This window comes from Budorcas taxicolor, chromosome 14, assembly GCF_023091745.1.
Source record: "Budorcas taxicolor isolate Tak-1 chromosome 14, Takin1.1, whole genome shotgun sequence".
NCBI classification, from domain to species: Eukaryota; Metazoa; Chordata; class Mammalia; order Artiodactyla; family Bovidae; genus Budorcas; species Budorcas taxicolor.
Genome location: NC_068923.1, coordinates 32,950,053 through 32,965,704, shown reverse-complemented (window position 1 = coordinate 32,965,704; position 15,652 = coordinate 32,950,053). Strand labels below are relative to the sequence as shown.

At 44.2% G+C, this 15,652-nt stretch overlaps 1 protein-coding gene across 1 annotated transcript in view; it reads left to right on the top strand.

The window, feature by feature from the left end:
• Window positions 1-15,652, top strand: part of PRKDC (protein kinase, DNA-activated, catalytic subunit) — a 133,134-nt gene that overhangs the window by 13,020 nt on the left and 104,462 nt on the right. The window contains exons 11-25 of the mRNA XM_052651856.1: window positions 314-460; window positions 1,694-1,858; window positions 2,257-2,425; window positions 2,785-2,834; window positions 3,618-3,743; window positions 5,222-5,374; window positions 6,721-6,836; window positions 7,416-7,575; window positions 8,246-8,332; window positions 8,674-8,793; window positions 9,039-9,198; window positions 9,839-9,945; window positions 12,178-12,268; window positions 12,973-13,136; window positions 13,772-13,924. Coding sequence (XP_052507816.1) covers window positions 314-460; window positions 1,694-1,858; window positions 2,257-2,425; window positions 2,785-2,834; window positions 3,618-3,743; window positions 5,222-5,374; window positions 6,721-6,836; window positions 7,416-7,575; window positions 8,246-8,332; window positions 8,674-8,793; window positions 9,039-9,198; window positions 9,839-9,945; window positions 12,178-12,268; window positions 12,973-13,136; window positions 13,772-13,924 — 1,968 coding nt within the window. The remainder of the gene's footprint in view (window positions 1-313; window positions 461-1,693; window positions 1,859-2,256; window positions 2,426-2,784; window positions 2,835-3,617; window positions 3,744-5,221; window positions 5,375-6,720; window positions 6,837-7,415; window positions 7,576-8,245; window positions 8,333-8,673; window positions 8,794-9,038; window positions 9,199-9,838; window positions 9,946-12,177; window positions 12,269-12,972; window positions 13,137-13,771; window positions 13,925-15,652) is intronic.

The following is a 15,652-nucleotide window of genomic DNA, read 5'->3' as shown; positions in this document are numbered from 1 at the left end:
ATGAATCTAAGGAAGCTTTCTGCTTCATCAGGGAGCTTTAGTCTGGAGCCTGTGTTTTGTGCATGTCTTCCTGTGTCTACCTGGTCTCTCTCTCAGTCCCTTTCTCTAGGAAGAATGCATCACGTGTAATAAAGGCTTACTTAAGGAAGTGGCTTTTCTGAACCTGATGGAGACTAAGTGGATTGAACAGATGGTTCTTTACAAGTAATAGCTGCTGTGGACCTGTAGTAGCACACTGATGTTGTCCCATTCGGCTGTTCCAGCCTTTTCACATTTGGATGGATGCCTCTAAAGTGAACGTTGTGTGATGCAGGTTTCCTTGTTGGTGGCACACGATGCCGAGGCGCACAGGGGCCCGCTGCGCTTCTTCATGGAGCAGTTCTACAGCATCATCAGGAACGTGGATGCCAACAGCAAGGACCTGTCCATTGCCATCCGTGGATATGGGCTCTTCGCGGGGGTATGTCTCACTTATTGACCCCTTTTACTTTCATTTGAATGTTTAAATGAATATACTTTAGTATATTTTGAATAGCATCTCACACTTTTGAAAATATTGTTCTTGTTTGTTTTGTTGTTAATGTGTTTTTTCAGTGCTTCCTGTGTATTATCTCAAATATTCATAACTCTCCTATAAGCTTTTAGGAATATTATTGCACTTTACAGATGAGGAAAGTGAGGCCAGACGAGTTAGGGGACTCATGTAAGGGTTCAGCCAGCAATAGACAGAACCGAGACATGGCTGCAGCCTGGAGACGAGGAACAGCATGTTCTCCTGGCCACACCTGGCCGCCCATCACTGATGAGCCCCTGCACTCACTCTGGCATGAGCCCCTGAGCCCGGGTGAGGTCTGCTGGGAATGCTGGGATTTGGCGTGGCTGCATCCTCCTGGAGGGGTCTATGGCTCCCACTGGCGGATTACGTCCTCTGCTGTTTCTCTGTACAGATCCCCATCAGGGCTACTCCCCTGTTGTTGGGATGGAGAGTCTCTTCCAGCCCTCTGCTCAGTCCTCCATCCTGATGCTTCCTCATTTGCTTCTTCCCAACACTCCTTTCCCCTTAAAGTCTTCATCTCCACATGTTTCCGTGGCTCGTTTATACGAGCTTAGGGCAGAGGAAATGTGTGTGAGGAGGCTCAGAGGTGACCGAGAGCACGGACTTTGTATCCTCAGACCCTGAGGTCTGGCAGTGGGGACCTGTTCACTATAATGAGCTGGTGTATACAGAGTAAGGTGGAACAAGGGAGAGGATGCGGATCAGGCGCTGGTCCAGGCCCATGAGGAGGCGGGACTGGGGCCGGCGTCTGAGGAGCCTTTGGGACATGTGCAGCTGGACTGTCTCCGAGTTAGGAGGGTGTGGCTGTGGGTGCCACTGCTGTGCTGTGGGGGAATTGGGCCTGTCCCTCCTCTGGGCATTGGGCCTCTGCAGGGATGGCACCCAATTGTCTGCAGTCTGCCCCTGCCAGAAACACAGGTGACAATCAGTAGGTGTTTTTTGTGTTAGTAACTGTTTAGAATGTATTTACAGGTTTTTCGGAAAGCATCTTTCTGATGTACAGTGCATTCTATATCTGTATTCTCCACTGAGAAGCTGTTAACATTCCATTATAATAATATGGCCTAATGAGATGCCTTAGGTGCCATCACCCTGAGGTGGAACAGGTTGATGGAGACTGGTTTTGCCTCCCTGCAGCCATGCAAGGCAGTGAATGCCCGCGACGTGGACTTGATGTTCGTGGAGCTCATCCAGCGGTGCCGGCAGCTGTTCCTCACGGAGGCGGATACTGCTGAGGACCACGTGTACCAGCTGCCCAGCTTCCTGCAGTCCGTGGCGAGCATCCTGCTGCACCTCGACGCCGTGAGTGAGGGGGTGGCCTGCTGAACATGAGCTTGGCGAGATTAGTCCAAGTCTTCAGCTGGTTTGATGCAGTTCAGGCACCAGTATGACCAAGGTGACCTCTTTAGCTAGTACCTTGTACAGTTTTTTGGTATAGTTTTTGTCATGAAACTTGATGATTTGTTTCCAAAGCAGAAAAGCTATCTGTTACTCTTTTCATATTTCTAAAAGATTAGGATTGCTGCTTGAGATAGAATCGTAGGTAACATGTCATGCAGACAGTTTTACTCCGCTGTGTTCAGGCAGTCCCAGCGAGGAATTAGTCCCCTAGGTAACAAGCTGCTTCTTCACGGATTCTGCCCCCTGTGTCTGCTGTGCCTGTTGTCGCAGCCCCGACCTGCGTGTGCTCGTCCCCCCAGGTTCCTGAGGTGCACTCGCCGGTCCTGGAACACCTCGTGGTCCTGCAGATGGACAGTTTCCCCCAGTACAGCCCCAAGATGCAGCTGGTGTGCTGCAGGGCCATTGTGCGATTGTTCCTGGCCCTGGCGGAGAAGGGGCCCATCCTCTGGAGTTGCATTGGTGCTGTGGGTGAGTTTGGAGCTTACTCCTGAGATGATGCATGAAGAATCTTACCGTGTTGTTTGAGATAAAGAACATCCAGTTGCCAAATTCTTTTTTGTCTTATGATACCTCTTGTAGAACTGCTAATATTTTGGTGAACCAAAATCTTTTTTTCTCTAGTTTTTTGAATTTCTTCATCTTTTCCTTTTGAATCTTAATAGTCTAAAATTTGAAACTAAACATTAAAAAAAAAGAAAAAAAAATTAAAGGTGTTAGCAAACTTAGAGAAAAAACCAAGAGGTACTATATATTCAAATGGCTGTCTGTTGAGAGTTTAGTATTTTTCAGTGTAATTTTTCATTTTTGTTTTTATTTTCTTTTTTTAGTACATCAAAGTTTAATCAGAATATGTTCTAAGCCAGTGATCCTTCAAAAGGTAAATTCTGAATCTATGCTTTGAAAATTAGTCTTTTGTCACCCTGCAAGTTAGAGATGTTGCTGGAACTTTTAGTCTGTAAATATACAAAAGTGGCCTTTTTGATTGCCTGAAAGATTTTTTTTAATGAAGTTGTCCAATAGGATGGTTGTCACTTAAACGAATAACCATTACTTTCTATAGTATGTGATAGCTGCTTTCCCAAATGCAATGTTAATATTATATTCAGGTGTTTGAAATTGCAGACGAATGTGTGAATTACTTGCAATGATTGGTAATTCTTATGGGGAAAAAAAAATGGCCTTTCTATTATTAGCAATGCCTTAGATTTTGGTAAGTGTAGGATGTAATACCTATTTTTCAGATAAATAAACTTCTGGGTGTGAGACATCTTTAAACATAACCTTATTACCATACCTACATTTTTACAAAAGGATATTTTCCCCTTGAAACTCTAGGACAAAATACTTAGTATATAATGGGAGGCTTGTTTTAAGTTTACTTCAGTTAGAGAAAATAGGATGAGATGAGAGAGCTGTGTGAGGAGGTGAATTATTGGGTATTGTTTTGAAGCTTAGTTCGTACATCACCATTTCCGTCCTAGAGAATGGTGACTTTTTCCTAGCTTTTTTATTGTGCTTTCATAACGTGCTGTCTTCCTCAACCAACCTGCATGCTTCAGCCGGGGGCTCCCTTAGCTCCGGGAATGCACATTGGGAAGCACAGCAGTGCTGCTCTTCTCCGTCCCTCCTCAGCGTGGCTGGCTGTCTGTTTTCCCGCCAGGGAGCCGAGCCCGAGTCTGAGGACCCCGGAGTGTTGGGGGAAGTCAGGACCGGCAAGTGGAGAGTGCCCACCTGCAGAGACTATGTGGACCTGTTCAGGAGCCTGCTGAGCTGTGACCAGACGATGGTAAACACTGCAGCTGAAAGCCACCGAAGCGCTTTGGCTCCCCTACAGTGTCCATAGTTCACACTGGAGGCTTAATTATTTCAGAAGCCTGTTTTACTTTCAGTCAATTTTTTTTTTTTTTTAAGTACTTCGAGTAATGTAAATAAGGATAAAGTGAGACTTGGAAAAAAATCAGATTAGAGGAGCAAAGTCATAGAACTCATTTGAAACTAATGAGTAGTTGTAGCCAAGTCCTCATTTTAGCTTAAGAAACTCCGTACCAGAGTTTCAGATACCAAGGTATCAGAAATGTGGCAGTGTTATCATGGTGGGAGAGCTGTGCTCTCTGTATTTGTTAAGGGTGATGTGACAGGATGGAGACGGGTGCACAGTTCTGTCAACATTAGAACCACCCCTCCTGCTTCCTGTGTTGCTGGCAGGTGTTTCTGCAGTATCTGCTCCAAGCCAGGTTGGTCACCATTTCACGTAGTGTCTGACAGAGCATGGGTATTCTAGGAAAAGCAGTTTTTGTCAGTAGATGGTTCCTGTCCTGTGCAGCCTCAGGAGTTTTTCTTATTAAGGTATTAGTAAAGTAGTATAGCAGTATTACTAAAATGTTTTTTCTTATATGTGATAATAGGTATATTTTGAGGTTAAGTTCCATAGACTTTTGAGTGAAGACAGCGTAACTGGTCTATGTGTTTGGAATGATAGAATATTTCACTTTGAAAGAAATAATAGATTATAGAGCTTTTTAGTCCCTTCTGAGGATAGATGTATATTATACATATCTATATATGCACGTGTATGTGAGTACATGTGTGTTTATAAGTGCACATGTATATACGTACATGCATGTGCATTTGCATATAGACATACAGAACGTGTGTATATAGTGTATAGATGTGTGTATACACACACTGCTTGTGTATATTCTCAGTCGCTCAGTCATGTCCAGCTCTTTGCAACTGCATGGAGTGTAACCTACCAGGTTCCTCTGTCCATGGGATTCTCCAGGCAAGAACACTAGAGTGTATTGCCATGCCCTCCTCCAGGGGATCTTCCAACCCAGGGATTGAAACCACATCTCTGACATCCCCTGCATTGGTGGGCTGATTCTTTACCACTGAGCCACCAAGGAGGCATCTCTCTCTCTTTCTCTCTCTCTCTCTCTCTCACACACACACACACACACACACACATGCATTAATGGAGTAAATACTTGGACGAGGTTGGCCTAAACCTTCTCAACTCACTACTGTTTATGTGTGTTACGTGACTGTTTAAGTCATGTCAGACTGAAATGGTGTTGTCCTAATAATTAGAAAGATGTCTGTATTTTACAGCTTGAAAACTTAGAGGTAAGTCTGCTCTAGTTTACACAAGTGTTTCCATAAAACCTAATTACACGTGTACGTCTTTATGTGTCAATGCTGATTTAATACTCGTACTGACTCTGTTTTGTGCAGCATTTTGAAATTTATTTTCTTTACTTTCAGGATTCTCTCTTAGCAGATGAAGCATTTGTCTTTGTGAATTCCTCTCTTCAAAGTCTGAATCGTTTGCTATATGATGAATTTGTAAAATCAGTTTTGAAGATTGTTGAAAAGCTGGATCTTACGCTGGAAAAGCAGAATGTTGGAGAACAAGAGGTTAGACGATGTTGTCAGTAGCAATTCTGCATCATTTTTGTACCAGCTGTATCTGCATGCTGCAGTATTCAGGAGCAAGTCTTACATTTGTAGAGGATGGCAGGAAATTGGTTTATCAGCATTAATACATGTCATTGATACTTTTCTATTGATATTTGAATTGCCCAGTGTGCAGAATATATTCTGTATCAGATTGTTCAAGAAGTAATTTATATGTTTAATAAGTTAAAGCAATTTTTTGGAAAAAGTTGTTGGGAGGATTAGGACTCTTGACTTAACAACAGTAGAGACTAGTCTTATTTTGTGTAGAGGTGGGTTTTTGCAGAGGGTCTGGGCACCCTGGTGCTCCTCGATTAATAGCCAGGGGGACTCCAGGCTCTGGAGACGGTAGAAGGGAGGGCAGGAAAGGCCATGCCTCCCACGTTTCTGCACCGTTTTTCTGGCTGGGCTCAAAGATCAGACTGGGCATGAGGTTGCTAGCTTGGAGCTGCTGTCCCTCTGAGGAGACAGGACACTCAGGTAGTGAGACTGTCACCTAAGGTAGTTTGTTTCTGAGTCCAGTGGTTCCTGGAATCAAGTTTGCATGTTGGCTTCCACGGCTGAGGCCGTGTGGTCAGGGGTCCTACAGGGGCAGAGCCCTGGCCTTGGCTGCACTTGTCAGGGCCAAGTTTTTGTGCTGGTTGTCGGGGCCATTGAGGAGTGGCCTGTCACTCTTCAGGCTTTTTATTCATTCACGTCTAAAGTAATTTCCTGAGCAGACGTGCTCACTCCCTGAGACGGTTGGCCACATGTCTGCGTGCAGAGCACCTGTCTTAGTCTCTGTGTCCCTGCTCCCCCACACCCCACCGACGGGTCACCGTCGTCTCTGTTGGTGTTTCCCGGGACATGCCTGGTCTCCAGCCTTGCCCTCCTTCCTGCCTGTTTGACATTTCCACCTGGGTCTGAAACACAAATTGAACATGTTTATATTTAAGTTTTACCTAACAGTAGCCACTGGTCCTCTGTCTCTCATTTTGAAATCTCGTCACTACTGATAACTGTCTTGTGTTTTGAGATTCTGCCTCTGTCTGGGCACTGTGGCTCCTGTGAGAAGTTGTGCCCCGCCCCGCCCCCAGATCTTTCTGTGTTTTCACTTTTATTCCTACTTACTGCATCCCTTGTGGCCTCCTGTGTAGCATGTTCTGAGGGTTCTGTCATTTTTATCTGACTGTGAGCTTTGGGCCCATCTCTGCCTCCTCACTGTTGCATTCCTTGCTCAAAGCCTCACCCATGTCTGTGGGTCACTTGCTGAGTCATTTGTTGAATGACTGAACGGTACCGTGTTTTTGGTGCAACTGATTTTCAAGGATGAAAACAAAGCTGCTGGCATTTGGGTGATCCCGACCTCAGATCCAGCTGCTAACCTGCATCCTGCAAAACCCAAAGACTTCTCTGCTTTCATCAACCTGGTGGAGTTCTGCAGGTATTCATAAAGTTCTGTATACTTAAGAGTAGATACTATCAGTTGTTGGCTATGACATAGGAGAATCACTTATGTAGTACAAGAAATGAAATAGTAGGACTTAAAATCTAAAACAGCTTATATGAAATTTTAAAATAGATCTAATAGCTGTTGAATTTTTTTTTTTTTAATTGTATTTAAAAGATCCTCAGGTAAGGACAATAAGGGGGCTTCCCTGGTGACTCAGACAGTAAAGAATCTGTCTGTCTATGCGGAAGACATGGGTTCAATTCCTGGGTTGGGAAGATCCCCTGGGAGGAAAATGGCAACCTACTCCAGTATTCTTGCCTGGAGAGTCCCATGGACAGAGGAGCCTGATGGGCTATAGTCTGTGGGGTTGAAAAGAACTGGACATGAGTGAGCGACTGAGCACAGAACACGGCACAGCGAAGAAACTAAAGAGTACAGACACACCTGAAAGTGGGGTACAATGGAGTCACAGATAATGATTCTGTTTTGATTATGTCACTTAGAATTTCAAAGCGGAGTAAAAGTATACGATGAGGATTTCTTTGTTAAGCTTTACATTTGTTTTTACAGGGAGATTCTTCCTGAGAAACATGTAGAATTTTTTGGGCCGTGGGTGCATTCCTTCTCATATCAGTTAATTCTGCAGTCTACACGGTCGCCACTCATTAGTGGTTTCTACAAACTGCTTTCTCTTGCTGTGAGAAATGCCAAGAAGATAAAGTATTTTGAGGTAAGTGTTTTTTGAGGGACATTGAATATTCCTGTGTATTTTAGATTGCACGAGTGTGTATAAATACATTCTAAAATATGGTATTGTACAGCATGTTGCAGTTTTAAAGTCTGCTACTTTTGTTATTTGTATTTTGAAAAACTGATGTGAGTGGCAGTTGCATGACACTGTTTAAAAGTTTAATGGGGAATGTTTTCCCCATTTTCCCGTCTGACTGGCGAGCATCTGGCTGGTGCTGTGAGCTCTACAGAGGTTCTGATGTGTGCATGGCGCCAGGACCCACCTGCAGCATCACTGGCGCCCTTTCCAGACTCAAGTCCTCAGAGCCTCTGGGCACGGCTGCCTGGGGATCTGGTAGCTCCTAAGGATGGAGAGTGGCGCGTCAGTGTCCAGGGGCTCTAGTTGTGAGCAGCTGTCTCAGCTCACAGGCGTGCACGTCAGATGACCGGCACGGGGAGTGGACTTGGGCCCCTGACTCCTGGCCAGTGGTCCCCCTCCCAGCTCACACGTGCTTCCTCATGGGCCTCTGCCTGAAGTGTCTTCCTCTCTGCATGAGGCCTCAGCAGAATGAGAATGGGTCCCCTCACAAGGACCAGTGGGAACCGCCAGATTAGAACATGGGACTATCTGGTTATCATTCTCTGAGCTCATTGCCTGTTTTATCTGACAGGGCGTAGGTCCAAAGAGTCAGAAACCGTCTCCTGAGGATCCAGAGAAGCATTCCTGCTTTGCTTTGTTTTCAAAATTCGGTAAAGAGGTAACTTTCAAAAGCTTTATCCAGTCTTATCATATATTATTTAAAGATGAAATGGGTTGCTTAATCCACGTGGGGGTCGGGGGGGTTGAAAACACTGGCAGAGAAAGTCACTGTGCTTCCGAAGTCCCCTGAGGTTTCTCACAATAATTTTAGTGATGATGACTCAGGGTCCATAGATTCTTTAGCTTTTCCACATGATGGGAACTAAGTACTCAACACAAACTTTTGCTGGAGATAAGTACCTTCATTTTTCGTATTTGCAAATCAGATGTCTCGTAGTCGATGGTGGAACTGAAGGCTCTGTTCAGGTGCATAGCACTAACCTTGTCTTTCCTGCCGAGGTGTCAGTTAAGATGAAGCAGTACAAAGATGAACTCCTGGCCTCCTGTTTGACCTTTGTCCTATCCCTGCCACATGACATCATCGCACTTGACGTCAGAGCCTACGTCCCCGCGTTGCAGGTGGGCACATCACTTGTGGGGGTCATGGTTCCGAGAAACGTGGCAGTCACAGCGGCACTCACATGTCAGAACCCCCATCCCCACCCCCCGCCAGCATCCTGCGTGGTCGGGCCTTCCTGAGGGGGCTTCAGTGCCCCTTCTCTCCAGCCTGCATGGTTCCGACAGAGGAAAGGCTTGTCATTTAAGAAGCCCTCTCTCAGTACTAAATTCCTGGTGTTCATTATCTCATTTGTTCTCATGTACAGATGGCTTTTAAACTGGGCCTGAGCTATGCCCCACTGGCAGAAGCCGGCCTGAATGCCCTGGAAGAATGGTCAGTTTATATCTGCAAACATGTAATTCAACCCTATTATAAGGATATTCTGCCTAGCCTTGATGGATATCTGAAAACTTCAGCCTTATCAGGTAAAGTATAGAAGAGTTTTGATGTGTATCTTAAAATGGTAATCTAATACATGTGTTGGTATTTCTACATATTATGCATTCAAAATACATTTGGTTGGTATTTTTGTAATCTTTCCAATTCATTTCAGTATAATTGGACATAAGTATAACTGAGGTATTAAAACTACTTATAGGTTACTTACTCATGTATATCCTAGCAAAATTTATAAAATCTTCAAGGGGAAGAATTCTTAAACATCTTGAGCATCTTATAAATTCTAATTTATTGTCTTGCAAAGAAAACCTTATTTAATAAATCAAACAGGTATTAAAACTATAAGAATATCCAATAGTAAAGTTATATTTTGACCTAATTTCACCTGATTTTTATTGGTTTTTCAAATATGACTGATTTAGTACTGCATTGGGAGTGCAGAGTCCTAGCCACTGAACCACCAGGGAAGTCCCTCCAAGAAACTGGTAATGGTGTCTAAAACTGAGACAACCACTATTAATATTTTTGTTCTAGAAAGTTCATTTTTAATCATACTTTAAATTAGGATTTTAATGTCTCTGTATGGTAGTCTAGTGTCTTTCCCCTTGTGTTTATAACTAAACAAATGAGTGCTATTTAAAATTGACTTCTGTTTACCCTTGGCAGATGAGACCCAGAATAACTGGGAAGTGTCGGCACTTTCTCGGGCTGTCCAGAAAGGATTTACTAAAGATGTGTTAAAGCATCTGAAACGGATAAAGAACATTTCATCTGTAAGAGACCCTTATATTTTCTTTACCTTAAATAGTGGAGAGATCAGATTCTGATGCTCATGAGTAGTAAAAATCTTCATTTAAAATATCATTGTTACATATAAGTTGGTGTACAGTATGAAAATAATTTCAGTATATATTTAGTGATAAAAATGTAAACCATGTTAACATGTAAACCGTGTTATTGTCTTGATCTTGTTTTTTTTGTTTGAAATAAGCAGTTGCCACACTGATATTGAAGTATAAGATTGCCTCATTTACTTATTATATCTGAAATAGGTCATTTTGTCGAGTTTAGTTCATGGCAGTTTTTATGTTTTTTGCCCAGTGATAATTTCTTACGACCAGTTTTTTTAGATGTGGCACATAATGTAAGAGATAAAAATCATGTAAATAGAGAAAATTGAGTTAGTGTAACGTAACATCTCGGAGAAGGCAATGGCACCCCACTCCAGTACTCTTGCCTGGAAAATCCCATGGATGGAGGAGCCTGGTGCGCTGCAGTCCATGGGGTCGCTAAGAGTTGGACACAACTGAGTGACTTAATTTTCACTTTCACTTTCATGCATTGGAGAAGGAAATGGCAACCCACTCCAGTGTTCTTGCCTGGAGAATCCCAGGGACGGGGGAGCCTGGTGGGCTGCCATCTATGGAGTCACACAGAGTTGGACACGACTGAAGTGACTTAGCAGCAGCAGCAGCAACTTAATATCTAGAACTGGTATTGCAAGCTTTCAGGAAGTTTCCTCTGATCTCATTATTTTTGACAGTTTCTGTTATAGGATCAGAAATGCATTTATTTCTTTTTTTAATTTTTACTTATTTTTCGCTGTGCTGGGTCTTTGTTGCTGCAAGGGCTTTTCTCTACTTGTGGCAAGTGGGGGCTACTCTCTTGACAGCTTTTGATTGGGAGACTTGAAGGAAACTAGAAGTGGTGTCTAATAGTTTTAAATTATTTTATCATATTTAGGTAAAAGAAGATAAAGTTTCTTGAGAATATCTCTAGTTTTGCACGTTTCTTTACAGGCATAGGGCCCGGGGGTCCCAGAGTGCAAGACCAGAACTGTTTTCACTCGTGATTGTTTGCACTGTGCAGTGGTGGGTGGTGCTGTTCCTTTAAGCTTCACGAAGCCTCGACCCTTGAGCACACACGGTGTACCGTCTTCGTGTGCTGGTGCAGGAGGTGCTGGTGGTTGGCCTCAGGGAGCATTGAGCAGCCGCCTCCCCTGTGAGCACCATTGTTACTGGAAGCATGGCAATGGACTCCTGGCTGCTCAGTGTCTGGCTGACGTTTTCTCTGGAATAGAGAGCGGGCCTGTCACTTCAGGAGCACATCTGAGAATCTTTGCTGCCGGTGAACCGGTATCTCCAGATGAGCAATACATTGTGTTCCTAAACCGAGTGTAAGATAAAGCCAGCGGATTGTACTGTAATAGACTGCATAAACTTCCCTGATGTGGGCTCACACTCCACATTGTAACTAACCCGTAAGAAACTACTGCTTCAGTTTTGGAGTACTAGCAAAGCAAACCCTAGTTTCCTAGAAAAACTATGAAGTCCTCCTCCCTTTTCTAGTCATAGCCCAGAAGTCTGTCGCAGATGCAAAATGTGAACAGCACCACTTGCCTGAGGTTGTTTATTTGGAATATATCCTTAGTTTTCCTAAAAGTATGTAATTTGTTAACATGTCATGGGTTCAGTGTTTTTAAATAAAATGACAAGTATTTAAATAGTAAAAAGTGAAAGTGTTAGTCCATCAGTCGTGCTGACTTTTTGCAACCCCGTGGACTGTAGCCTGGCAGGCTGCTCTGTCCAGGGGATTTTCCAGGCAAGAATACTGGAGTGGATTGCCTTGCCCTCTACCAGGGGATCTTCCCGACCCAGGGATGGAACCTGGCTCTCCCTCATTGCAGGCAGATTCTTTACTATCTGAGCCACCAGGGAAGCTAAGTTTTAACAAGATAAATACTGGTAAATACGACCCACAATAACAGAAGCTCTGTGGGAATCCTCAGTATTTTTTAATGGAATAAGGACTCCCGAAACAGGAACTGCTGACCTAGAAAATGGACATTGGCTGCAAAAGTGGAAGAATTGTGGCTTTTTTTCATGATTTTGCAGTAAAATGACGGCAGTGCCGTGGAGGATTATAAGGAGACATTGAGGACATCAGCGGTAGAGAGGGTCTTTCTTTGAGCTCAAGGTTGTTTCTTATTGTCTCCACATTTGCAGAATGAAGCACTGTCCTTAGAAGAAACACGGGTTCGAGTAGTGCAAGTACTTGGCCGTCTCGGGGGACAGATCAACAAAAACCTGCTAACAGGTGACGTTTCCTGAAAGTAACTCAACCCCTGAGGCATGCGGGCCCCTCAGCTGAATGCACACAGGTCACAGTGTCTTCTGATACTTGCTCCCGTGTGTCATTTATGTCTTTCAAGTAAGATTTTGAGGAACTGTATTTTGTCTAATGGAGTGAATGCTTCTGCCATGCCCTGAAGCCTGTGGGTTCCTATCTTCAGGGTCTGGCATTTGTTCATTTTTTAAGCAGAGTCTAGCTGGATAGGCCTTTATGTTAAACATCGTGTCAGGAATTCAGAGTTCTCTCTTTGAATACTAATATTCTTAATGTTTGGATATTTTTAGTTGTTTTTGATCAGAATTAGGGTTTTTTGATGAGTAAAAATTTGTATTTTTAGTTTTAAAATTCATCCTAAATGTACTGGTAATTTTGGCATTTCAGCAGTTAGAATGTATATTAGAAAAATATGTGTTATAAAGAGGAACTATTTATGAAAGTATTGTTCATTTATCATTTTTTCACAGAAGAGTAACTTAACTGAAATTGAAAATTAAACATTCCAGACTATTAGACTTGTTTAAAAATAATCTGACTTTCAGTCAGATTAGAAGCAGTGTGTGGTGGTTTCCGATGTTGCTGCCCCGTGTGTGTGATAAACAGAGCAGGATGGGGTGGGCCAGGGCCGTCCCGGTGAGGGGAAGAGGGGCTGACCGGCATCTCCCCTACAGCGGCGTCCCCCGAGGAGCGGGCCAGGGGCTGTGTGGCTTGGGACAGAGAGAGGAGGCTCAGCTTCGCAGTGCCCTTCGTGGACATGAAGCCCGTCATTCACCTGGACCTGTTCCTGCCACGTGTCACAGAGCTGGCGCTCTCGGCGGGTGACAGACACACCAAGGTACTCACTCATCACTTGCCGTGGTCAGCCATGTGCTGCTTAGGAGAGATGTGTTGTGTTTCATGGGCTTTGTGTTTTCTCTAGCTTAGTGATGGGAAACTGCTCAGTTATCAGAAGTCGGTATCCTTGGAAAAAGAGTCTGAATAGATGATAAAACATTAACGCACTAGAATTCTTCATCGTAGAGAATACAGGGCACAGGGGGTTGAGAAGGGATATTTTAGTCTGTGCTTAATTCTCTATTCAACTTGGGAGATTCAAAACAGATGGTCTCAAGGTTTTCTATTAATTTGTACATTGCCACATTTTGTTCATTAAAAATAGATTTTCAGGAAGTAACAGTTAAGGTGTGCTCACAAATGGAGCAGTGTTCTGTGATACAGCACCGTGGGACTGTGTCTCTTATGAGTGTGTTAGTCCCAGTGCCTGGATCTTTTACGTCTCTGTTCTCAGCTCTTGGCTCCAGAGCAGAGTGAACAGAAGCATTAATCTTGTACAACAGGAAGTGTTGCTTAATGTTAGTTCGTATATAGGTGGGATAGTTATTTGCTGCACAGGTTTTTCTTATTAAAGGGCTGCGTTCTGTAGCATTTCAAAATGCTCTTTACCTTTGTTGGACCCCTGGCCTGTTTCAGGTTGCGGCCTGTGAACTTCTGCACAGCGTGGTTATGTTTATGCTGGGGAAAGCCACTCAGATGCCTGATGGTGGCCAGGGCCCCCCACCCATGTACCAGCTCTATAAGCGCACATTTCCTGTGCTACTTCGACTGGCGTGTGACGTGGACCAGGTCAGTGCATGATCGTGAATTTGAAACAGTTATAGAATTTGGAAAAATGTCACATCGGGTCCAATGATCATCTCAGCTTGTTGCATATTGGGACAACTCTTAACATCCTTGAAACCTGCTGCCCGGCGCTGCCCTCCCACCTCTGGATAGGACCTAGGACTCAGGACTTCTCAAAGCACCCGCAGTCCCTAAACATGTGCCACAGGGTTTGGAAAGAGTCCCTGCTGTGGCACCTGCGGCTGTGTGTGCCGTTGGCCCTGTGACATCAGCGCTCATGGTCTTGCACAGAGGGGAGGTTGGGGAAGCCGTGGCCAGCAGTCAGGGGCTCGGAGATACTAGCAGGGTGCTCTTTCCTTGTGGCTTTGTGGACAGGGACACAGCCTTTGCTGCTGGGACACAGAAAACATTCAAGTTCTCACTTTATTTTGTGAAGCAATAGAGGGTTCACACATGAAAAAGAAAATGAAAAGCCCGCTTATAAACGTGGATGGAAAGTCCCTTGGAATATGTGAACCAGTACGGTCCAGCAGTGCAGTGAGATGCACTGTGATTAAATAAAGTCTGGGGGTAAAACTAGAAATTTACCACAGTAGATTTCATTACTGGTGATTCTCTCCATATAGACCAGAAAAATATTTGTGTTGGCAAGCCAGGAATAGTTTACTTTTGCCTTTAAAATGTCATTTACCTGAATGACACTGTTGGGTCGCCCCCAGCCTTGAAGCACCGTGCTGCCTCTGTTTGGGCCGAGGTTGAGACGTGGTGAGACGTGACTCTACACCCAGAGTAGGGCCTGTGGGCGGCCTGTTTTCAGAACGGCTTCACGTGTGTCTAGGAATTTATTTGCGGGGGTTGCTGTCTGTGTCTCTCATCAGGCCACGCGGTCCCTGAGGGCATGGATGTCAGAGAAAGGAAGAAAGAAGTTATTTTTTTGAATACAGTTTGTAAAAACTCTGGAAGGTTCAGATGTCAACCGATAAATCTAAGAATCAATGAAGGTGAAAGCTGATGAATTACAAAATAGGACTCTCATATATCAGTGTTTTAATATAGCTCATATTTTAGTATTGACCCCTTGGGAAATGTGTCTACAGTATGCCGTTCATAACGGCATCAAAGAATATAGTGAAGCATCTGGGGGAGTTCCCTGGTGGCCTAGTGGACAGATTCCGGGCTTTCAGTGCTATGGTGCAGGTCCATCCCTGACCTGCAGACCACGTGGTGCGGCCATAATAAATACAGAAAGCGTCTAGCAATAAACTTTAACGTGCCAGGCACTCGTGTATTTATTGAATATAAAATGAATGTGATGTGTGCCTGAAGAACCAGTACCGAGGGAATTTCCAGGTTGTCTGGTGGTTAGGGCTTGGCATTTCCACTGGTGGAGCCCAGGTTTGACACCTGGTCAGGGAACTAGAGTCCTGTATGCTGTGTGACTTCGCAAGAAGAAAGGATCAGTATTGAAAAAAGGCTGACTCTTCCTCAGATCAATCAGTAAGTTTGGTATCCTTCCAGCAACAATCCTGAAAGTATTTCATTTTGAACATGAAAAGCAGTCTAAAAGAATAATTCCTTGAATCTAACCCCGAAAACTTGTGGGCGGGTCAAGTCCTAGAGGGAGTCCTGCCCTCGCAGACATCAGGAGGAAGACACTCTGAGTATAGTGGTTGGACTACTGCACAGGTGTCAGTGGGGCTGTCTGGCAGTGGCTACGTGGGCCCCTGTGTG